This window comes from Eriocheir sinensis, chromosome 8 (genome assembly GCF_024679095.1).
Source record: "Eriocheir sinensis breed Jianghai 21 chromosome 8, ASM2467909v1, whole genome shotgun sequence".
In the NCBI taxonomy this organism is placed as follows: Eukaryota; Metazoa; Arthropoda; class Malacostraca; order Decapoda; family Varunidae; genus Eriocheir; species Eriocheir sinensis.
The window spans coordinates 3,335,126-3,358,923 of record NC_066516.1 but is presented as its reverse complement, the minus strand read 5'-3'; the positions used below and the strand labels follow the sequence as shown (position 1 = coordinate 3,358,923).

The 23,798-nt window shown below is 46.3% G+C and overlaps 1 protein-coding gene and 3 long non-coding RNA genes across 5 annotated transcripts in view; 2 read left to right on the top strand and 2 right to left on the bottom strand.

Moving 5' to 3' along the window:
* Positions 1–1,874: 1,874 nt before the first annotated feature.
* LOC126995380 (uncharacterized) lies at positions 1,875–17,577 on the bottom strand. Of its 2 annotated transcripts, none has more exons than XR_007750224.1 (3): positions 16,429–17,577; positions 5,983–6,098; positions 1,875–2,211 (listed from the first exon to the last, which is right to left on the bottom strand). It is a non-coding gene; the product is annotated as an uncharacterized LOC126995380 (long non-coding RNA). The 2 variants fall into 2 exon arrangements; XR_007750223.1 differs by lacking the exon at positions 16,429–17,577 and adding an exon at positions 10,126–10,259.
* Positions 7,401–18,846, top strand: LOC126995379 (uncharacterized). The gene is made up of 4 exons (XR_007750222.1): positions 7,401–7,555; positions 10,149–10,285; positions 16,111–16,181; positions 17,585–18,846. It is a non-coding gene; the product is annotated as an uncharacterized LOC126995379 (long non-coding RNA).
* Positions 10,434–15,104, top strand: LOC126995381 (uncharacterized). Its single transcript, XR_007750225.1, has 2 exons — positions 10,434–10,628; positions 14,913–15,104. It is a non-coding gene; the product is annotated as an uncharacterized LOC126995381 (long non-coding RNA).
* LOC126995377 (uncharacterized) overlaps positions 18,143–23,798 on the bottom strand; it is a gene marked incomplete at its 5' end in the record, with an annotated part of 56,802 nt that continues 51,146 nt past the window's right edge. The window contains 1 exon segment of the mRNA XM_050854883.1: positions 18,143–21,801. Coding sequence (XP_050710840.1) covers positions 20,306–21,801 — 1,496 coding nt within the window.

Below are 23,798 nucleotides of genomic sequence, written 5' to 3'. Positions count from 1 at the left end.
TGTAATATTCTAGACTGTACTGTTCTAGATATATATAGGAGAAGAGGGCGAGAGAGGCCCAGTCCCAGTGATAGTAAGCTAGTGGTAAGTGAAGAGTCAGAGTGAAGTGTACTACTAAGGAAGAACATTAAACTACAGAAACTGTGCAAAGTGTTTACATATCTCCAATAACTTCTATGCCATCCCTGATGTAGGCTTTCCAGAAATCAAGCATGGTAAGCATTTCCGAGCTGTCGATTGCCTTGATGGCCCGGTCATAAACGCGCCTGATGTAGTGGGCCTTAAAGGACCGTATCACTCCACGATCCATGGGTTGCAAGATAGAGGTAGTGTTGGGAGGTAAAAACATCACTTTCACTGATGGATGATCGAATGTGCTGTTCCGTGAACTGTGGCCGGGAGCGTTGTCAAATAAGAGCACAGCTTTGAAGTGGAGATTTTTCTTGGCCAGATACGTTTCCACCTCCTGCACGAAACTTCTGAAACCAGTCTTCAAAAATTGCTGCAGTCATCCAACTCTTTTTGTTTGCATGCCAAAACACTGGTAGCTGCACTTTATTTTTACCTTTTAAACTGCGTGGATTTTGTGAGCGGTAGACCATTAGAGGTTTGCAGCGGAAGTCTCCTGCAGCATTACCGGAAAACAGCAGCGTAACCCGGTCCTTGGCCAACTTGAACCTTGGTAGTTTTTTTTACCTTCTTACTGATGTAAGTTTTGCGACCAACCTTCTTATAAAAAAGGCCCGTTTCGTCTGCGTTGAAAATCTGCTCAGGTTGATACCCCTCTTCGGCAACATACTTGATAAACATCGCCTTAAACTGCTCCGCCGCTTTTTTATCTACTGACCCACTCTCACCATGTCGATTGATGCCATGCAGCGATTGCCGTTTCTTGAACCGCTCAAACCACCCCTTACTAGCTGTGAAAGATCCACCATGTTGTTCAGTTGCTGTTGATGTCCCAGGGCGAGCCTCATCCTCCTGGAGCAGCCTTTCATACAGCTAATGGCCTTGGCCCGGACCACACCATACGATACATCAGAGTGCTTCTCCAGAGTCTGAATATCCATCCACTGTGATAGTGCTGCCTCCATCTTCTCCAGAAGAAGATCACGACGACTAACGCAGGCTACCTTGTTACTCACATCTGTTGAGCAACGAAGACTGCTGCATATTTTATCTCCAGCTTTACGGATGCTGCAAATAATAGACTCATTCACCTTGTGACACCAACCAACATCTGCAAAACTCATACCAGCGTCCAGTTTCTCTAGAACCTCTGACTTCTCCTTCAGTGTCATAACACGTCATGGCTTCTTCACACCTGAAGAAGACGTGGAGGAATGCTTGGAGGCCATGATAAACTAAAAAAAGCTGTATAAACTCCACTAGAGCACTGCTGGCTTCACTCGCATGTGGTAAACAAACTGTCTCCTCGTATTCTTCTTCATGTAACTTGTTCCGCTTTGTATCGCTTTCTTACTTTTTACCCCAACTTGCCCTATGTTTTTTTTACCCCGAATAACTATACGTATAACCTTTTCTTTCAGCTGACTTCTCTCTTCCAGCTTCGAAGGTAAACACTAAATGCACAACGTTCGAGCTGGGCGCTGCAGACCGCGTATACGCGAGTTTTCATCCGCGTTCGGCGGGGGGTGTCGCAATTACCCTACCAGCGTATAAGTGAATCTGAACGTTGAGGCCGTGAATGTTGGGGGGCGTCTGTATTTATTTTATTTTTTTATTTTATTTTTTTTATTTTTTAATCGTGTTTTTTTCCAACCCTGATGTGCAGTGAGGCCACAGCAGGGAGGAAGGAGGCATGCAGAAGAGCAGTCAGCATGGAAATAGGAAGAAAAAAAAATTTGCAACAGAGATAAAGTGTTTTGAGGATTTATTTAATATTAAGGTCTCTCCTTAGCTTCATAACCTTGAGGTGGTAATATTCAGCCCCAGCATCAAAATATTTTACTGCTGCCCTATGAAAGGCATCTCTTAACTCCGATGAAGTAGGTGGAGAGTGTGGTGGAGCAGCTTCGTTGTCGTCCCTTGCAGTGGCAGGTGTCATTGGGCCATCAATTGATGAAGCAGTGGCAGATGCCATAGGGCCAGCAGATGTTGAAGCAGTGGCTGGTGCCAGAGCAGCTGATGGTACCTCCTCCACAAGAAATGAACTGTGCTGGGATGATCTCCAGCAATAGAGCAGCGGAGCTGAAAAAAAAGGGTCATATATTAGTCATGATTAATGCATGTAACAAATAGCAGAGGTGGGCGCAGTACTGAAAAATCAGTAGTGCGGTATTTTTTCCGGAGTAGTGCGGTTGCGGTAGTCCGGTTCCATTTTTTCTTTCCCAGTGCGGTACTGCAGTAACGGTAGTCAAAATAAAAAATACTTCAGTGCCTATCCTGGCTATCCAAACAAAGGAAACATGCTTAAAATATTACAATTGCCTTAATTTACAATAGATGGGGCAGAAAAGGACAGGGAGAGAGAGGGAAAGATATCTGTGTGGGACATGTCATTTTTTTATTGTGGTCAATACTGCAACCTTCCGAGGGAAGAGGGAGGGGACAGGGAAGGAGGAAGAGGAGAGATCGGCATCATGTGAGAGAGGAGGAAGTATGGGGTGGGAAGGAAAGAAGGGTGAATAACAGTTGCAATAGCCAGGGAGGAAAGGTAGGGAGGATGGAAGGGGAAGGGAAGGAATTACATAGAAAATCAGACCACACAGACCCCAAGGTCTAGACTAGGTGGTCTGTCCTTAAAAATAAGTGATTCTACATTGATCAGATGGCTCCAAAACTTTGCATTTCACTCTAGTTAACATTACGTTGAAGGAAGTGACGGTCGAGCTTGTTTTTAAAGGAGTCAATCGTGTTACACTGGACCACTGAAGGTGGGAGCTTATTCCATTCTCACACTACAACGTTGGTGAAGAAAAACTTGGTGCAGTCTGAATTTACTTGTCTACATTTAAGTTTTGTGCCATTATTCCTCGTTCGCAGTGTCATCGATCATAAACAATTTTGATTTGTCCACATTCATGAATCCATTTAGTATTTTAAAACATTCAATCAGTTTTCCTCGGAGGCGACGTTTCTCAAGAGAGAACATGTTAAGAGCGGAAAGCCTCTCTTCGTAGGATTTGTTGCGCAAGGAAGGGATAATTTTTGTTGCCCGACGCTGAACACCTTCTAGTTTAGCAATGTCCTTCGCATGGGGAGACCAAAACTGCACCGCATATTCCAAGTGGGGTCTGACTAAACTATTGTAGAATGGAAGTATTACATCTTTATTCTTGGATAAAAAGTTTCTTTTAATGAAGCTGTGATAAATTGAGGTTTGACACGATTTTGACACCCAGGCCCTTGACGCATTGAACGCTTTTGAGTTTGACGACACGCATTTCGTAATCAAACTTCTTATTTCTTTTTCCAACATGAAGGACCTGGCACTTGTCTGTGTTAAAGGGCATCTCCCATCTATCAGACCAAGCTGAAATTTTATGCAAATCCTCTTGGAGGCTTTGCCTGTCTTTGACAGTAAGAACCGAGTTACTAATCTTTGTGTCGTCTGCAAATTTACTAAAGCGATTATTGAGTCCAGCATCCACATCATTGATGTAAATAATGAAGAGCACTGGGCCAAGAACCAAGCCCTGAGGGACGCCACTAGTGACCGGCGAGGAATTCTCCGGCGTTTGAGCGAAAACTAAAGATTACTAATATAGGAAAGTCATGACAGGAACAGTGTGAAACATTATTCAAACTGTCAAACATATTAAGACAAAACACATCAACTGGTAATAGCGAGACATCGACCTTGGGAAAGCTCTAAGCACTGGCATCTCAGGCCTCAGTAAAGCAACCACGTGGAAATTTGAATCGAGGAGATAATAATAATAATAATAATAATAATAATAATAATAATAATAATAATAATAATAATAATTTATTATTATTATTTTTATTTTTATTATTATTATTATTATAATAACCAAACAATATTGATCTTGGCTACATTGAAAAGACAGAGAGAGAGAGAGAGAGAGAGAGAGAGAGAGAGAGAGAGAGAGAGAGAGAGAGAGAGAGAGAGAGAGAGAGAGAGAGAGAATGATAAAATAGTGAAGTTACAATGAAGTTAAAACAACAGATATAGTATGTTATGCATCAAAGAAAACTTTGTACGGGAAATGAGTGGCCATCATGTTAGTGCTTGTACTTTCATCGTAAGAGGCAGTCATTGCGCACCGCCTTGGGTTGAGTGACGAACAGATTTACTCTGAGTTATTCACGTTTGGTACTGAGGATATGTTATCAACTTATCAGACATGTCTGATGATGATTCAGTAACTAATAAAAACTCTGTAAAACCGAGCGAGAGTACCATCATTTAATATGCACCAACGAGAGGCAACACCAGTTTATATAAGGTGGGTTTAATTTTTTTTTACTTTGCTAAACCACTTTTTGCATGTTTTTTTTATTATCTTCAATTGCTTAGGATTTTTTAAGCTCATAAAAAAAAATCGGCCGGCACCACAGACGGGTCCGGGGTTGAAATGGCCGGCACCGCGCGGGTTAAAGAAGACTCGCAGTGTAGTAGTTTAGTTTGTCTATTTAGTATTTAATTTTGAGCAATAACTGAGAAGTCAGAATGATTGGATAACTGATTCTGATGACTGATACCGATTGACTGATTGAGTCCGATTCACTGTAAAAAAGAAAAAGAAAATCTGTGAGCATGCCGCACAGCAAATGTCGTCTTTGATAGTTTTCAAAGTACCGCAAAAAAAAGTACCGCAGGATTTTTTGTGCGGTCTGCAGTAGTGCGGTATTTTCAGAAATTTTGCGGTAGTGCGGTACTTTTTTTGTGGTGCGGTAGAACCGCACTTGCCCACCTCTGATAAATAGGTAGTTGAAGAAAAAGTGTCATAGAGGTGAAATATTACTTATTAACAGAAATATTCCTCTATTTGTTATTGGTTGTAAAGTAATTGACTGATAAAGTGTGTATCTACAAACAATATGAATTTGAGAGTGATTAATAAATTGTTTTAATGAAAATGTAAAAGTTTTTGCCACAAACATACAGGCCAGTCAATATTTCACTGCTGTTTGACTGCTGCTGCTGCTGCTGTCCTATCCCTAGCACATAATCAGCTGTATCAATGCTGAATGGCTCTGGTACCCCTTCAAATACATGAGATGAGCAGCCTATGATGTCACACACCAGTTCATCTACCACAGTTAATGTGATAGTTGGTGCACCACCACCTGTGAATGTAACATTTATTTTATTCTTTTACTGAATATATTATTTTGTCATATAGTGTGAGAGGTGTGAGCTTGAGGGGTGGGCCCCGGAAGGGATGGATGGATGGTGTGAGGGAGACATTGAAGGGAGGAGTGACATTGGAGCATAGTAGAATGATTGTGCGTGACAAAAGCAAATAGAGAGCAGTTGTGAGTGCATGAGGATTGACGCGGCCCTGCAACCTCTGAGAAAGGCGCCTGCACATCTGTGGTGCCACACATGTGGGGCACTCAGGTGTTGGGGGGAAATGTCATTGTTATGAAGGGGTAGGGGTTAACCAGTGTATGTTGTGAAGCCTTGGTGTGGAAGTTCCCTGTCTGAACTGTGCAGCTGATCCCCCGTACAGTGAGGGCCTTCTTTTCTCCCTCAGGGGCTGTGCGGCTGAGAGAGTGGTGTACATGAGTGTGAATGTGTGAGTGTGTGCCTTGTCTTGGTTACCACCCTTCATTGGGGGAAGACAGCCTTGTTATTTAGATAGATAGTCATTGACAGATGAACATTAAAAAAAATATCTATATCAAATCTGCAGTTCACTGCTATGAACTTATTGACTTTAAGCTGAAATAAAGGCATTATTTGTGGCCAGTATAGCTCCATTCTGTGAGCATGAAAAAAACTTGACTAATATAAGTTTTATATTTAAAAACATAACTCAAAATATTTACCAGTCTGCCGCTGCTCATTCTTGTACATGGTAATGCGAGGCTTTGATTTTTGTTGTACGTTGTACCAACGCCTCTCACAATCATCCTGCGTACGGGGTCCACTCCCAGGGAAGGCACTGACAGGGCATAAATGTGAAGTGAGTTTCTTAACAGTTTCATTATGGCATGCTATTTATTTCCCATACCTTCTCCAATAACATTTAATACATGCTGTGATGGAAAGCTAAATCAGTATTTTATTTACGTGCATCATAAGACATTAACTTTCTAGTTGTTATGAACATGGCCAAAAATACTACTTTTCATTACCTACTTTTCTAAAATGCTTTTCTCTAAGTATATGATGATATTACACAATACAGTTATATTAAAAAATTCAAAGCATTAACCTTAATTACATTCTTTTGAGTACTACTTCCAACCTAACATTATATCACCATAATCTGTTTGACCAATGCCATCAAAATAATATTCTAATCTTACTTTACCATTCTCATCAAACCTACCTATACCCATAGCTGGGCATTATCGCAATAAGTTATCGTGATACTTTATCGCTGATAACAAAATTGGGTTATCAGCCATCCGCTACTTATTTAAATATATATCGGTATCTTCGTTATTTTTGTAACCAAATTAGCGATAATCGCTTCTCATCAAACCTACCTATACCCATAACTGGGCATTATCGCAATAAGTTATCGCGATACTTTATCGCTGATAACAAAATTGGGTTATCAGCCATCCGCTACTTATTTAAATATATATCGGTATCTTCGTTATTTTTGTAACCAAACTAGCGATAATCGCTACTTTTTTCCGCCTTTCTGAAAAAAAAAACCGTTGTCTTCTCCCTACTTCGCATGCGTGGCCCAGGCACCGGTGTTGCATGAAAAAACTTCGGGGTATGAAATATCTTCAGTGAAGAGATTTCATACTTGGATCATCAACATTAAAACACTTGGTTATTTTTTTATGTTAGACTCAAAAATCAATATATCAAAGAGAAGAATCATTCAACTTTGCCCCAAAAAATAATTATTCACTGCCTCAAATTTGATATTCCATATTCGTTTTTGAGCATGCCATGGTATTGAAGGCATCCGGTGTTGTGTTATTTGGTGTCTAATCGTCAAAAGCTGGCGCTTTTGTTTACAAACACTGGTCTCTCGTGAACTGCGCATGTTCAGACCAGTAAGTGTAGCCCTGTACAGTCTCACAAAGCTTTTTATCACATTAAGAGTTACTGGAAGGTTGAATCAGACATACAGTACCACCATCCTCGCTGTTTCTAGAACGACACTCTGTACATATAAATACAACTCGTACAGAGTGTCGTTCTAGAAACAGCGGGGATGGTGGTAGTGGTACTGTATGTCTGATTCAGCCTTCCAGCAACTCTTAATTACAGTTAAAAAGCTTTTTTTGAGAGTGTACAGGTCTACACTTGCTGGTCTGAGCATGCGCAGTTCACAAGAGACCAGTGTCTAAAGAAAAGCGCCAGCTTTTGAATGTGGGGACGCCAAATATAACACAACACCGGTTCAGGCGTTTCTAGTATTACCGTCCATAGGTACGTGTCAACGTGTGGTTTTCAGGTTTTGTAAGTTTTCAAAAATACAGATAATGAAAATTTGAATTTATCAATGTTTTTTATTTGAAATATCAATATAGTATCGTTTTCTCCTACCGGACTTATCGCTAGCTAGTATCGGAATTGTAGATTTATATCTGCTATCGGTTATCGCCTATATTTGTGTCTCCAGTTAACGAATATCGGTTATCACTGATAAGGTTTTCCATTATCAGTTATCGGTTATCGGGAATAAGGTTTTTTGTTATCGTGCCCAGCTATGCCTATACCCATATACTTGTAAAAGTGTTTGGATTCTGGCATGCCCCCCCAAAAAAAGAAATAAATAAATAAAGAAAGAATAAATAAAATAAGAAGTAAATATGACTGAACTCTCTTATACTGACCCCCTTTCCACCCCAACAAACTTGGGGACCTACAATATTAGGTTAGGACGTGTTAGATAGGACAGGTTTAGAAGGAGTTGGTTTAGTTATGTTAGGTTGTTGAGGGAGTGGGGATTGCAGCAGAAATGGTCATAATGAAACTATTCACATGGAGCAGTAGGGAAAGGTATGTTCTGTTTGGAAACTCAGTGATTGTGTTATTATACAAAAATACCCATTTGACAAGAATAGGTTAGTTTGTAAGTTACTTGATTCGTGAATATGTAACAAAAAAAATCAAAGCATTAACCTTAATTTCATTCTCTTTAGTACATTCCAACCTAACATTATTATCACCATAATCTGTTTGACCAATGCTATAAAAATCCTATTTTAATCTGACTTTACATTCTCATCAAACCTACCTATTCCCATATAGTCTTGACATAAGTATTTGTACAAGTGTTCAGAGTCTGGCATGCCTAGCACCCCCCCAAAAAAAAATATAAAAAAAATAAATAAAGAATAAAATAAGAGCAAAATATGCCCTAGCCATCTATACTAACCCCCTCTTCCCCCCCAACAAACTTGGGGACTTGCCATGTTAAGTTAGGACGTGTTAGGTTGGACAGGGCAGGTTTGGCATGGTTAGGTTTAGTTATGTTAGGTTGTTGAGGGAGAGGGGGTTGTGGCAGAAATGGTCATAATGAAATGAAATGAAATGAAATGGTGGATAGACGAGCCAGCCGCCACTTCTCATTTGTGGTCTAATTAGTGAGTCATTACCTATATTTATCCTTTTCCTGTCAGTCAGGCTTTGTTGTTAGTGTCATTGTCTTGCCCCAGAGTGACTTGTAATGTTTGTTCAGGCTTATAAATGCTCAAAGAGTGCCTCCCCGGGGACTGGTTGACTGGCATGGGGGTCAGGGCCAGTGCTGGAGTGCCTGCCCTCAGAAGGTGGCACTCCATTGTTCTTGAAGGAGTTAATGACATTGATGGGTAAAGAGCCTTCTTGCAGTGGGGAGGGGGGAGGGAGTGGGGGTGAGTCTGTGCCATGGGGAGGTGAGGGGGGGAAAGGGGGCTGGACTGGGCTTTAGGTGTGTATCATTTGGGCCGAGGTCATCCTCAAGCTGGCCAGTGCTTAGTTAGGTTAGAATTAGCTTGGTTAGATTAGTTAATTTTGATTGTTTGTGATTAGCACGAGTGACACACTTCAGCGTTATGTCTAGGCAGCAGCAGAGTCTGCCTTCCTCATTGTCCTGTAAGGCTCAGTTGCTTAGCTTTCCTCATTTCTATGTAGCATGAAAACAAAGCTTTTATTTCTGATGAGTTTTGATTTGTTTGTCATTCATTTGTGTGATTTGTGTTATGGAAAGCACTAGTTTTGGGCAGGAGGCGAGGGGAAAGAAAACACTAGTGATTTGTGCTGATTTTTCCTCATTTTCAAAAAATTTACCCAAAATAAGGTACTTAGCATTGAGTGATGAAACACTGCCTATGCACCTAATAACTTTTGGCTCCTCGATGCTGATTTTTTTTTCTTCTGAATTCTTATTTTTTTTATAACTTTTTTTACTTTCCAGGTCACAAAACTTGTCCATTATGACTTGTATGTGTACCCAGCCACTGTTTTTATAATATGTATATCTCCTAATGAAAGGCTGTCAACGTGAATTTCATCAATACACAATGCTACAATTTTTACCATTCAGTCACTTTCCCACAACTTTTTTCACTTATAATATCTTACACAGGCTGTCACTGTCTGGCCTTCACTTATAATCTTGAACACACTCATTAAATGTTTTTTTTTTTTTTTTTTCATTGATTTGTTTATTCTATTTTATTTATTTATCTTTTTTGGGGGTTACTGACACTCTGGGTCCATTACTGTTACTACTGTTATTATTACTTCTGCTTTTACTACTTCTACTACTACTACTACTACTACTACTACTACTACTACTACTACTACTACTATTACTTCTACTACTGCTACTACTACTTCTACTACCTACAATTCTACTATTACTATTACTACTACTACTACCACTACTACTACAACTAATACTAATACAGTACTAATACCACTGCCATTACTACTACTACTACTACTAGCTGAGAGACCAGAGTGACTTTCTACACCTTCATGAATAGCTCCAGGTGTTTTATCCTTGCACTCACCTTATCCTTTCCTCACCCTTCAGGATTGGCCCAGAGGAGGGAACGGGCGAGTGATGGATGGGTAAGATGACAGTCAGGTGCCACAGATGGGAGATACCCTTGAAAGCTTTGAAGGAGGAGGATGAGGATGAGGACCAGATGGAGGGCGAGGATGTTGAAGGTAATAGCATCAGCAGCAGGAGTTTTTTATTTACTATGTTTACTGTATTTTAACCCGGTAGCAGCGGGGGGGATCATGTTTCTTAAGGGTCCCTCTAAGCGAGAAAAACGAGAAAAAATCATCACTCACACAAACCATATCATGATATATATTGTTACGAATGTGCTGTATGTGAATGATTGTATGTGTAATGTGATGAAATTGTAGCATGATGCAATGTTAGCTCAGCATGGTGCAACTCTACTTGTTGGGACAAGAGAGACAGAGGGGGCCCGGGGCCGCCGGGCCGCCGGGCAGGAAGTGCTGAGTCGAGCAGTGGGGGAGCAAGGGTGGCTGAGGAGTTGTAGGGGAGAAGACGCGTGTCTGGGCTTGAGAGAGTGTTGAGGTGCCCCGCTCGCGAGCTGTGTGCATCCGGTGTGCGTGTCTGCCGTGCCCCTGTACTGTGCCTGATTAACTAACTGTTCTGTGCCTTGAAAGTTGCTGTACTCTGTACTGTGTGAGGAACCTGTCATTAAACTAGAACTTAGTGTTGAACGTGTATCCTTTGTGCCCTGCCCCGTTCCTGCTCCCCTCGGTGTTCTGTGTGGGCCGCTGTGAGTGACTGGTGCCCGTGTGGCTGTTCTGGTGGGGATCACGCCGCCAGCCTGCCCGTGGATGGTGTGTGGTGGGGGGGGGGGGGGTGTAACATTTGGTGTCAAAGGAGTGGGGATAAGTGAACAGTGAAGCGCGCCGAGTGTCATGGCGTCCCCCAGTGGTCGCCGTGAGGGTGAGGAGATGGGCAAGGCCGAGGCTGACCCGGGTGAGGTGAAGCCGGGCCAGATGGAATTGTTCGCTGCCATGCTGGCCAGTATGAGGCAGGATTTGGATCAGAGGGCAGACGAGAGGGCACGCGAGCAGGCTCGGAGGGCAGAAGAGAGGGCAGACGAGAGGGCACGCGAGCAGGCTCAGAGGGCAGAAGAGAGGGCTCGCGAGCAGGCTCAGAGGGCAGAAGAGAGGGCAGACGAGAGGGCACGCGAGCAGGCTCAGAGGGCAGAAGAGAGGGCTCGCGAGCAGGCTCAGAGGGCAGAAGAGAGGGCAGACGAGCAGGCACGCCATCTTGCCGAGGTCCTCCAGAGCTGTTTCTCGTCGCTGAAGGTGGAAACCCAGCAGTACACCGACCAGGGCTGCGACAGCGCGAGGAGTGAACGGCTGGAGGAGGTGCGGACCCAGGAAGGCGAGGTCCGAGGCCTGAGGGAGGCGGAGACGCAGCTGCGAGAGGTGGCACCGTCGCACGCGGAGGAAGAAGGCTCAGTTCTGGCAAGAAGCGCCGGGGCGGCGGTCCTGCAGGGGCCTATCTGGGGCTCCTGGCAAGGACTCCTGGAGCCTGGTAGCGTCGTGGCGGAACCAGTAGCTACCGCAGGAGGTTGGGGAGCCCCCGCCTCGTTGCCTCCCTCACCCCCTCCCTCTCCTCCATGCCAGCCGGCTCGCAGGTCACGTAGTCCGCTCTCTCTCCCATGGCAGCAGCGAGAGGTGGCAACGTGGTGCGGGGAGGAACAAGAAGCGTCACGTGTGCTGGCGGCGGGTGCACGGGTGGCGGACTGGCGGGGCTCCGCGTGGGGCCCCTGGCAAGGGCCCCTGAAGCCTGGTGGCGTCGTGGCGGAGCCGGTGGAGGCTGGGGAGCCGTCGGAGTCGCTCCCTTGGGTCCAGCTGGTGCTGGAGTCGGACCCATTAACCCTGCCTCGTTGCCTCTCTCACCGCCTCCCTCTCCGCCATGCCGGCCGGCTTGCAGCCCACGTGGTCCGCCCGCTCCCTTCTGCAGCTCCTCGGCCTCCCCGCGCTCAGGGAGGCTTAAGCCAGCGGGGCACGACGGGAAGTTGGCGTGGAAGGCCCAGTTCAAGATGCCAGCTGCTGCCCAGGGCTGGGGCGAGGATGAGAAGGCGCTGCTGCTGACGACAGCGCTACGGGGCTCAGTGGACGGGCCCGGCCGCTTGGTGGGGAGCGCCGAGAGGACCTTGGGGCGGCCTGACATGCCGGCCGCTACACGACTCCAGGACGCTCCACAGAGGCTGTGTGGCGTCACGGGGCACTGCGTGCAGTCTGAGGGCCCAGTGGAGGCTCGTATCGGCGTAGGCAGCGCTGTGGAGCGCCGGCCGATGGACGTCGCCGATCGAGACGAGCCGTGCGTGCTGGGCCTCGACTACCTGCCGCAGGGCGAGGCCTGTGCCGACCTTGGACGGGAGCTGGAGAGGCTGCGCGGACAGGCGCCTTTGCTCCCGAAGGTCGGCTGTGCAGAGGTAGTCGCGGCGGAGCGACTGCACCTTGCCCCGGGGACGGAGGCTAGGGTCCTGTGTTGCCGGTCGGACGCGATGCCAGCGGAAGGCACGGTGGAGTCCACGGAGGGCCTGCAGCTGCCTGGTGGTGTGGCAGCCGGACGGAGTCTCGAAGGAGCGGGGGAGGAGTCAGTCACGGTGCTGGTGGCTAACTCCGACGAGGCTCGGAAAGTACCCGCTGGTGCCAAGCTGGGCACCTGTGAAGAGGTGGAGCAACAAGAGGAGGCGTCGGGGAGTGCGGAGTCGGCCGCTGTGAGGCCGCTGCCCGACTTCCTGGAGGATTCGGCGCACCGGAGCGCCGCTAACCTGACGGAGGCGCAGACGAAGGTGCGCCACACCCTGGCTCGGTGCGCGGACGTGTTCAGCGGGGGTGGATTGGACCTGCCGGGCTGCACGGGGTTGGTGAAGCACAACATCAGCACGGGAAATGGTGCGCCCACCAGGAGCCCGCCCCGACGTGTCGTGCCGGCCAGGCGGGAGGAATTGCAGCGCGCCGTCAACGAGCTGGCGGTGCAGGGGGTGATGGAGCGGACAGACAGTCCGTGGCCCTCAGCAGTCGTCCTGGATATGAAGAAGGACGGCACGCAGCGCTTCTGTGCGGACTGCCGGGCGCTGAGGGACGAGACTGGCGAGGACTCTCACCCCCTGCCGTGGACCGACGACGCGCTGACGAGGGCCTTGGAGTTCGGGGCATTGACGACGATCAGCGGCCTAGCGGCGGCCGCCCCGCCCTGCCATGACCTCCGGGGCCGGATGGCGAAGGTGAAGATGAAGGCAGCGTCGATGAAGGTGAGCCCGGAGGGTCTCCGTGGCTCGTGCGGGGGCTGTGGCAAGAGGGGGCATAGTTGCAGTCGGTGCCTGGGGGAGCGAAGGACGCGTTCCCTTGACCGGCCGAGCCCCGATGCCCACCAGCCTCGCTGCAAGGACTGTGGCCAGTCTGGCCACCGCTCGAGCGCCTGCCCCAGGCCCAGGGACGCGGCGCGGGCGGAAAGCGCGGACGGGCTGGAGAAGGGAGCCGACTTCCAGCCGTCTCCCGCCCTCGGGCCCCGCCTTGAGTAAGCTGCCGCCGCCCGACCAGCGTGTTGCCAGTGGGAGGCTTAGCGGTTGTAGCCACGACGCGTGACAGTGTACACCGGGGGCTGAGGAGTGCTCGGCGCGGCCTGACCCGGGGTAGTGTGTGCTGCTGGAGGGGCCAGTGGAGGCTCGTATCGGCGTAGGCAGCGCTGTGGAGCGCCGGCCAATGGACGTCGCCGATCGAGACGAGCCGTGCTTGCTGGGCCTCGACTACCTGACGCAGGCCAGTAAGGCTCGTGGTGGCCTCGGACGGGAGCTGGAGAGGGTGACCGGAATGGTGCCCTTTGCTTCCAGGAGGTTTTCGAGCATGGCTGCGTGGGGAGGTAGTCACGGCCGGGCGAGGGCACCTTGCCCCGAGGGTGGAGGCCAGGAGCCGGTGTCGACTGTCCCGAGCGTCACGTGGAGTGGATGGCGTGGAAGAGCCCACTGAGGACTGGCGGCTGGTCGACGGCGTGGCTGACAGGCGGAGCCCCTTGGGGGCGCGAGAAGAGACTATGGAGGACAGACTGATTTATGTGTATTGCATGTATTTTTCTGTGTTCAGTGTTCGGCCGGGAGCTCAGGCTACCGGTGGATTTGGCCACGGGGCGGCCTCCCGACGTGAGCTTGCCCACCGTCACCTCTGGCTTCGCAGCGGCACTGCAGGAAAGCCTGGCTGAGGTGCACCGACGCGTATGGGGCAAGCTCAAGGTGGCAGGCCAGGCCATGAAGGAGACATACGACCGGCGCAGGAGAGGACGTAAGCCCCAGCAGCAGCGACGAGGACGTGTCAGAGGTCGACCAAGGGGCGAACGAAAACATGGGCGGTGCGAGCGAAGCGGCAGATGCCAGTGACGACCCTGAGCAAGTACCTGGGGCCGACGACGCCGCTCTGGGTGCCACCGCCTGCCTACCGCCGCCCGCCTCCCAGCGGCGCCCTCGGCGAGAGAGGCGTCGGCCGGGATGGTTAAGAGACTTTAGTGATGTCCCAGGGGACTGATTAGTTTGATTTATTTCATGTGTTTTGTTTGTTGAATGTTGGGGCAGCCGGGTCGACTGCCTTTTGAAGGAGGAGATAGTGTTACGAATGTGCTGTATGTGAATGATTGTATGTGTAATGTGATGAAATTGTAGCATGATGCAATGTTAGCTCAGCATGGTGCAACTCTACTTGTTGGGACAAGAGAGACAGAGGGGGCCCGGGGCCGCCGGGCCGCCGGGCAGGAAGTGCTGAGTCGAGCAGTGGGGGAGCAAGGGTGGCTGAGGAGTTGTAGGGGAGAAGACGCGTGTCTGGGCTTGAGAGAGTGTTGAGGTGCCCCGCTCGCGAGCTGTGTGCATCCGGTGTGCGTGTCTGCCGTGCCCCTGTACTGTGCCTGATTAACTAACTGTTCTGTGCCTTTGAAAGTTGCTGTACTCTGTACTGTGTGAGGAACCTGTCATTAAACTAGAACTTAGTGTTGAACGTGTATCCTTTGTGCCCTGCCCCGTTCCTGCTCCCCTCGGTGTTCTGTGTGGGCCGCTGTGAGTGACTGGTGCCCGTGTGGCTGTTCTGGTGGGGATCACGCCGCCTGCCTGCCCGTGTATGGTGTGTGGTGGGGGGGTGGTGTAACAATATATATCAAAGCATTCGTGATCAGTTTATGTATCATCTATTTTGGGGGGTTTAAATCATGGCACAAATTTGGCCTGTAGCTGCTACACGGTAAAGCCACAAATTTGGCCGGTCGCTGCTACCGGGTTAAAGGAGCAGGATTTAGTAGGCTTTTTTCTTTTTTGTTGTTGTTTGTTAGTTTATGCCCTTGAGCTGCCTCCTTTACTATAAAAAAAGACAGTGAGATTTGGAGAGGAAAGGAGGTGGAGGAGAAGGAGAATGTAGATGTGGGGTTCAATAAGTTACTGTGCCATTTAAAGTTTGAGAGACAGCAAACAACAATGTGGGGAGTGAAGTAACAGCCTGTCTCCTCAATCATTTTGGGGCTTACATACAAACACAGCCACATTGGTTCAGGCTTTGATAGGGGCTGAATTAGTAATATTTCCATGGGTAGTGTTAACCCATCCGCTGCGATTGGCAAGGATTTCGCTTTCACTGGTAGCCTGGTAACATTTAGGTCCCTACAAAGGTCGGTTTAGGAGCCGTACTTCAAGTCCAATCCGAGAAGTTTTGGGTCCCTACAGAGTTCAGGACGGATAACTCTGTAGGGACCTGAAACTGCTAGGATTGGACTTGTAATACGGCCCTTAGTCCCAGGTCTTTCTCTGCCTCTGTGATGGATAGTGGAGTGTTTCCCATGTGGTATTGGTATGCTGGATATCCCCTCCCAAGGTGCATGACTTTACATTTTTCTTCATTGATTTGTAGCAGCCACTTTTTGTTCCATTTCTGTAGCTTGGTGAGGTCTTCTTTTAGGAAATTCTCAATCAAAGGGTTAAAGTAATTTGTACACTTCTATTTTTTCGTAGCAGGGAACGCCAAGGCCGCCCCAACAACCTCAGCATACAGGTGCCAGAGCCGGTCTTCTTCTGCTCTGTGGGTAAGGAAGGGCAGCACACACAGACACACACACACACACTTCAAGACTCAGCCAGCTGTCTTGACACGCCTCAGTCTTTTCTGTTGGTCTATATCAGTACCTCATTGGCTCTGATCTTCCTACCTAACACCTTGATGCCCTCTTCCCTCTGGGCACTCCTCTTGAGGGAGTGGCTGTGGCAGAAGTCTCTAGTTCTCCCTGTTCATACACTTCCTTTTTTGCAACACTCACACCCTCCCTCCTTTACCTCTTCCTCATTTCTGTATTGATTTACTCTTGGACTCTTCCTATCTAATGCCTTGATGCCCTTTTCCTTCCAGGCATTCCTCTTGAGGAAGTGGCTATGGCAGAGGAGTCTCCAGTTCTCCCTGTTCATACACTCCCCTTCTTCCATCACTCACACCCTCCCTCTTCTCTCCTTAAGCCCCAGTCACACATTCACGACAATGACTCCCGGCACCCTCCCGACATCAGACCACGCACTGCCGGTTTTGGAATGTCGCGCTGCCAGACGTACGTAACGACCATCGTAAGTCCATCCCCTTGAGTGCCAACCATAGCCGATGTCGAAACAACGTTGTTACGACGTCGTTGAGATGACATCCAACGGCCGTAGCTTATTCACGACGGGTGACAGATATCGGGGAGGGCCCCAATTGTTTTGAAAATGTCCAAAACTGTCGGCGTGCGGCCCGACGGTGGGAGGCGTGGTCTGAGTCGGGAGAGCGCCGGGAGTCATAGAAGTGAATGTGTGACTCGGGCTTTATATTCCTCAGTCCTTGTGATCTACTTTATCAGTGGTCCCCCTATCACCTTCTGGCCTTCAATTCTACTTAACACTCAGCTGTTAACTCATTAGGTATTGTTTTATTCCCCCCTTTTTTTATTCTCCTTACTTTACTCTCTTTATTTTTCACATCCATGTCTACTCATTAAGGGGACTGTTTGAGTCAATATTGCCTTTACTCTCACCCTTTCCAGATTGCCAGTCAAGTCATGAGAGCAACTTTGACCTCTGTCCTCTGCTGTCTTTGTCAATTCAACAAAACTGATTTCTTAGACAATCCATTAACCTGAGTCTCTGTGGGATAGTCTTAAACCCCCTGTCCTTCCTAGCAAGCAGTCCTGCTCTCTCAAAACATGCCTGCACAGCCTCTTCTCAACACTCCTTCTTTTGTCATCCCTGTGAGCCTTATCTGATTTACAAGAAACATTCACCTCTAGTCCTCTTATTTCAGTTCACTGCTCATACTTTTCCAGGACTTGTTTATGACAAAGACCAGAAATGACATGCTTCTTATTTGCTTTGATGAACAGTTTAATCTATAATGTGGTCAGTGTGGAATTTATACTATATTATTGCAGCAGTTCTGTCCATTACTAATCCCTTTATGAATCCATAGGTGCTGGCAGGAGGAGGTTGCCAACTCATGGAGGTGGAGAAGAGCCTTCCTGACACTAAACTCCTTGGGACACCATTCTCAATGACCTTTGCCACAAGGCCAACATTCTCCACCTCCATGCCAATCACAGCGGATGGGTTAATGAAAAGAAGAAGTCTTTGCCAATACTTGCTCTGGATAGCTTCTACTTTAACCCGGTAGCAGCGACAGACCAAATTTGTGCCAAGTTATAAACCCCAAAAAATAGATAATGCATAAACAGATCACAAATGCTTTGATATATATTATGAAATGGTTTGTGTGAGTGATGATTTTTTCTCGCTTAGAGGGACCATTAAGAAACATGATCCCCGCTGCTACCGGGTTAATGGACAATTCCTATACTTTGACATATGTATTGCCAGGAACTTGTGGGCCACAGCACCTCCCTTCCTTTTGTATTACTTAGCAGCAATGGAAAAAATCAGTCAGGCACTCTACACAGGCATATTAGGAGCAGGCTGTCCTCAGCGACTGACTGAGACATATTGTTACATCAGGTGGACTCAAAACTACATCTTTTCCATTATAAATTGAAAGATATATTTTTAGTCCATACACACAGAATATATGTATTTAGGTAGATTCTTCATCATCAATACAAGCACCAATCTTAACCCCTTCAATCCGGTGACGCCGACGTCATCACCATTAGTCCTCTTTTAAACCTCTTAATCTTCTTCCATTTCCTCTTCATTCTCTTCTAAATTTCTGTAAGGGTGCAGCCACACTGCACGCAGTTTGCTGGGAGGGTAGAGGGTAGCGGGACGCCTAGCGGGTCAGAGGCAAGAACAAGCACGTTATCTAATAGGAGTGGCCATATAGAACGTGGGTAGCGGGTTCCCTCCAAGCTTACCCACTACCCGCGTCCTGTATGGCCACTCCTATTAGATAATGTGTTTGTTCTTGCCTCTGACCCAATAGGCGTCCCGCTACCCTCTACCCTCCCAGCAAACCGCATGCAGTGTGGTCGCACCCTAAGAGGAAGTGGAAGAGAATTAAGAGGAATTTAGAGGAGGATTGAAAGGTTTACAAGAGGATTAGTCCCCTTCCATTTCCTCTTGACCCTTTCCATGCTGTGACGCCAACGTCTGCGTCACATATAGAAAGGGTTAACGTCAACTGTAACAAAGTTTGTGAGCTGCTGTAAAATTAACTTCAGGTAATCGGTATTTTCTATAATCAACAAATTTAAGAATACAGTAATACCTCAGATTACGAGCGCTTTGATTTACGAGCAAAAAAAAACACAAAATACCTTGGTTTACGAGCGGCATCCTGTTTGTAAAGAGTGGGAAAACAATGGGAATGGGGTCTCAGGCTGCGTTGTACACTCACAGAGGTAGCACCCACACACTCGTGTCCACTTACGTTTGTGCTCTAGTGTACGATCTTTGTGTATTGTTCGTTTTGGTTTGTGAGCGAAATTCTGGAACGAATTGAGCTCATAAACCAAGGTATGGCTGCATTTACATTTCCTTTGACCATGAGAGAGCACCAATACTGCACACTTATTGCTCACTTTCAGCACTGCAAACTTCACCTTCACCTTTTAAGTCTGGCCACTCTGTGCTCCTCTTAATAAGTAGCAGACATTCATTCAATACAGAAAATAAGTTCACTTAATACTAATACTGACACACACGCAGGACATAGTATTACTCAACTCCTGCCACATTTTTTTTATATCACAGCGATTACAAAGTCTTTCAAGGCACGTTCATTGGGACAGAACCACATTGTTTGTTCTTACTTTACTGTCACTTTTTTATAACTATTTTTTGTCTAATTTTTATATCCACCATCAAGGGGACTTGTTTGGGTCTAGAGCAATTTATATATTTTACCTTAATGCCCTTTCATGGATTTCAACAGTAACAGTGAAAATAATAATGATAACCAAGGCCCAAGAGAGGGGGGGGAGAGCTGATATCTCAGCACCAGGGCCCACCCGCCCAGGCATGATGTGTGTAAATTAAGATTTTCATAGCTAATAGTGTTTATAACAATTATAGTGTTTTCCCAGAATTACTTGCAGCACCAGGCCCCAATGGTAGCTCTATCTGGTGCTGATACTAATGCAAGGAGAGCAATCTCATAAGCACTAAGTAATCATAATTGGTAACTATTGACTGAGTACAAGTAATCGTATGTAATAATTCTCATAAAACATAATGGAATGAGTGAATAGCAGAGTATAATAAAACAAGAACAATAAGCAACAATAAAGAACGCTACAGAGAACGCACACAAAAACAAAACAAAACAAACATTGAAATGAGTGAGAAAGGAAAAAAACTACAAAACAAAGAACAAAAAACAAAAAAAAAGAAGAAAAAAAAGCACAAACAAAACATAGTAAGATAAAAACAAAAAACAGAAGTGAGAAAAAAAAGGAACACAAAAAATATGAGGAGGAGGAAGAAGAGGAACAAACAAACAAACAAAAAACAGGAACACAAAAAAATTAAAAAACAAAACACTCATCACACAAACAAACAAACAAGTAACAAACAAATATAAGAAACAAACAAACAAGGAATCCAATCACATGACCTCAGCCTCTTAATAATCCCTCTTTGCCACCATCCACTAATAAAAAAATCAATGACAAAACAATAACAAACACACTTTCAACACAAACAACTAACACAAAAATTAATGGAACCGAATCTCATGACCTCACACCTCCGCCTTATAATCCCTCTTGCCACCGGACTTGGCCACCAAACGGACCTTGGATATGGTGATGGCATGCGACACGGCCTTGCACATGTCGTATACGGTGAGGGCGGCAACGGAGGCCGCCACCAGAACCTCCATTTCCACCCCCGTCCGCCCGCTGGTCACTGCCTTGACCTCGATCATAACTAAATGTACGGGGCGGGGTCTTTTTTCTCTCTCGTTAGGTGTGTTTTCTCTCCCTTTTGTCAGTTCTTTGTTGCTTTCTTCTTCCTCTTGCTCTCTCTTGTTGCGTGTATTTTTCCTTACTTCCGTCGGTTTTCCTTCATTCTCTTCCTCACGTTTTCTTCCTTCTGTTAGTTCCTGTTCTTTGCTGTCTTTTACCTTACTCTCTCTCTCGTCAGGTGTGTTTTCGCTCTTTCCTCCCTTATATTCCCTCTCGTCAAGTGCTTTCTCTCTTCTGTCTCCTGGTTCTCTTCTATTCTCTGCTTCCTCATATTTCCTCCCTTCCGTAGCTGCTCTTTTCCTCCTAACTCTCCGTTCTTCTTCGCTCTCCTCTTCTTCATATTCTCGCAGCATCAGATTCACCTCAATGCTATCAAGAGGAAGAGGATGGCACAGAGGGATAAGCTCAGACGTCCTCTTGGCAGCCATGATCCCGGCCACACGCGCCACGCCCAGCACGTCTCCCTTCTTCGCCCTATTTTCCTGCACCAGTCGGAAGGCCGTGGGACCCAACGCGACCTCTGCCCTCGCCACGGCCTGCCTGCGGGTTACTGATTTGCCACTAACGTCCACCATGCGTGCCTCCCCTGACTTGCTGACATGTGTTAGGGTGCTGGAGAGGCTGCCGTGAGGGCCTGACTGGGTGGAGATTCTTGTTGTCTTATGTTGGGGCATGGATGGACTGGCATATGGTTGACCCTCTGCACTCCTTTCTACAGTGTTTTTGAGGCTTGCATTAGTGTGTGTGACCATTTTGTTAGCTGTAGAGTCCCATGCCTTCATGCTCTGGGTCTGGTGGTCTTGTGTGTCCATCTCAAGGTCACTTTCAGACTGGTGGTGGTGGCCAAACTGACGCCAAAAGAGTGCATTGTGATCTGGCGCTTCTGTTACAAGTTCCTGAGACTCCTGTGAACGGGTGCTGCCTTTGTGCTGTCCCTCGTGTGGTGCATCTTGACAAAAGGTGGCGGTGGTGGTGGTGTGGAAGAGGCGAGCTTGGTGTTTGGTGATGCTGTGGTGGTGTGCAGTGGTGGCTGGAATGTGAAGGGTGGTGTCGAGGCTGTGGTGTGGTGGTACAGAGGTGGTAGAGGTAGTGTGGTGGTGGGTGGTGAGAGGAATGTGAGGTGAGGTTGGGATGGTGTTTGATGTGTTGTTGAGACTGTGATGGGGTGTGGTGGATGGGGCTGTGTGGTGTGGTGTGGTGTGGCCAGGAGAGATGTGAGGAGGGGCTGTGAGGAGAGGACCGAACCATGAATCACCTCCTCCTCCTCCTCCTGCAATGAAAATAAAGAAAAAAAAGTTAGTATCTGATGGCATGAATGTAAGAATGCACATAAGTTCACATACTACCGCATTAATAAACATAAAATTTGACATGAAGAGGTAAGTCATCAATCTTCTACTGGAACAACAACGAAAATAATAATAAAGAAAAAAACAAGTTAGTATCCAACAACAGGAATGTAAAATGGTGCCAAAATTCACTTACTAATGAATTCATGAAAATAATAAAAATTGACATGAGAAAATAAGAATTGACATAAGGAAAAAAAAGAAAAGACGAAAAAAAAGAATTGACAAAAATTGACATGAGAATTGACATGAAAAAAAAAATTGACATGAGGAAAATAAGAATCAACATGAGAAGTGACATGAGAAAACAAAGAACTGCCATGAGAAGAAAGAAGAGAAAAAGAACTGACATGAGATAAAGCAGCAGATGAAAAAAGAAATTAAAAACAAGTTAGTATTCAATAATATAAAAATAATTACTTGCAACAATAAACCATCAATCAAAATATAAAAATGCCCAAAAATTTACATACCAACAAACTCTCAAACTTAAAACGTGACATAAATAAGTGAACCATGAATCTAATACCTAAAAAAAAAAAAAGTTAGTTAGGCCTATACAATGAATGGAAGATAAGATGCAGATAAAAATTAACATACTATTGCTAGGCTCATAAAACTACCCAGTCTATGAAAGCCTTGTCAAACTATCACCAGGCTCATGAAACTACCCAAGGAAATACTAACATAACTTCTACCAAAGCCAAGTCAAACTATCACTAGGCTAACACAGCCTCTTTGAAAACCTTGTTAAACTATCACTAGGCTCATAAAAATACCGATGGAAATACTAACACAACCAACTTCTATCAAAGCCTTGTCAAACTATCACTGGGCTCATAAAACTACTCATGGAAATACTGCTAGCACAACCTCTACCAAAGCCTTGTCAAGCTATCACTAGGCAAATAAAACTACCCAGTCCATGAAAGCCTTGTCAAACTATCACTAGGCTCATGAAACTACCCATGGAAATACCAACACAACCTCTATCAAAGCCTTGTCAAACTATCACTAGGCTCATAAAACCACCAATGGAAATACTAACACAAGCTGTACCAAAGCCTTGTCAAACTATCCCTAGGCTCATAACACTACCCTGTCTACAAAAGCCTTGTTAAACTATCACCAGGCTCCAGAGCTGGGACTACCGATTGACATTTGGGATCGGTACTACCGGCGGTAGATTACTGCTACCGATACCGATCATTCGGTATTTTGAAGAAACTACCGAATACCGCTACCGATCGCATGATTGGCAGTCAATCGGTATCGGTAGATTGAAAAAGCGAGCGCGGGACTTTTTTGTTAAGACTTAAGAGAAGACGACCCCGGCAAAATGAAACGGACAAGTTTCAACACGTTCGAGCGCATCTATGGGAAGCAGTTAGCAGGAAATTCCAGGTATTACTTTGACGTCATCACGCTTAGCCAATCACCGGCCGTTCTGGGCGTTCTCAGCCAATCAGAGGCAGCCACGACCTAGCAGATTCTCGCTCCGCCAAAAGTTTTGGCGGAGCCCCACTCTGTTTGGCCTGCCGACGCGAGTAGCCTACACCTACGCTCTAGCTCCTACGCTCTCGACAACGTGCTCAGCCTCATCGCCTAGTGTTTTAAGTGGCAGTGTTTTTAAGTCCACCTGGCAAGCAGCAGCACTTAATCGTTTTGTGCTTTTAACTTTTCAAGTGATTTTCCTTTTTTAAACTTTATTTTACATTAAAAAAGTTTTGATCAAGTCAGTGAACTATTTAATCATATTGTTACGAACCAGAGGTTAGGATATGCTGTGTGTTGAGTGAGTGTTTTGTATGTGGCGCGGCGGGGCCCGTGTGTAGGAGTGTGTGTTTGATGTTTATTTTTTGAGGGAGAAATTCATTTATTAAATAAGTTATGTATTTTTGAACTTAAAAAAGGTATT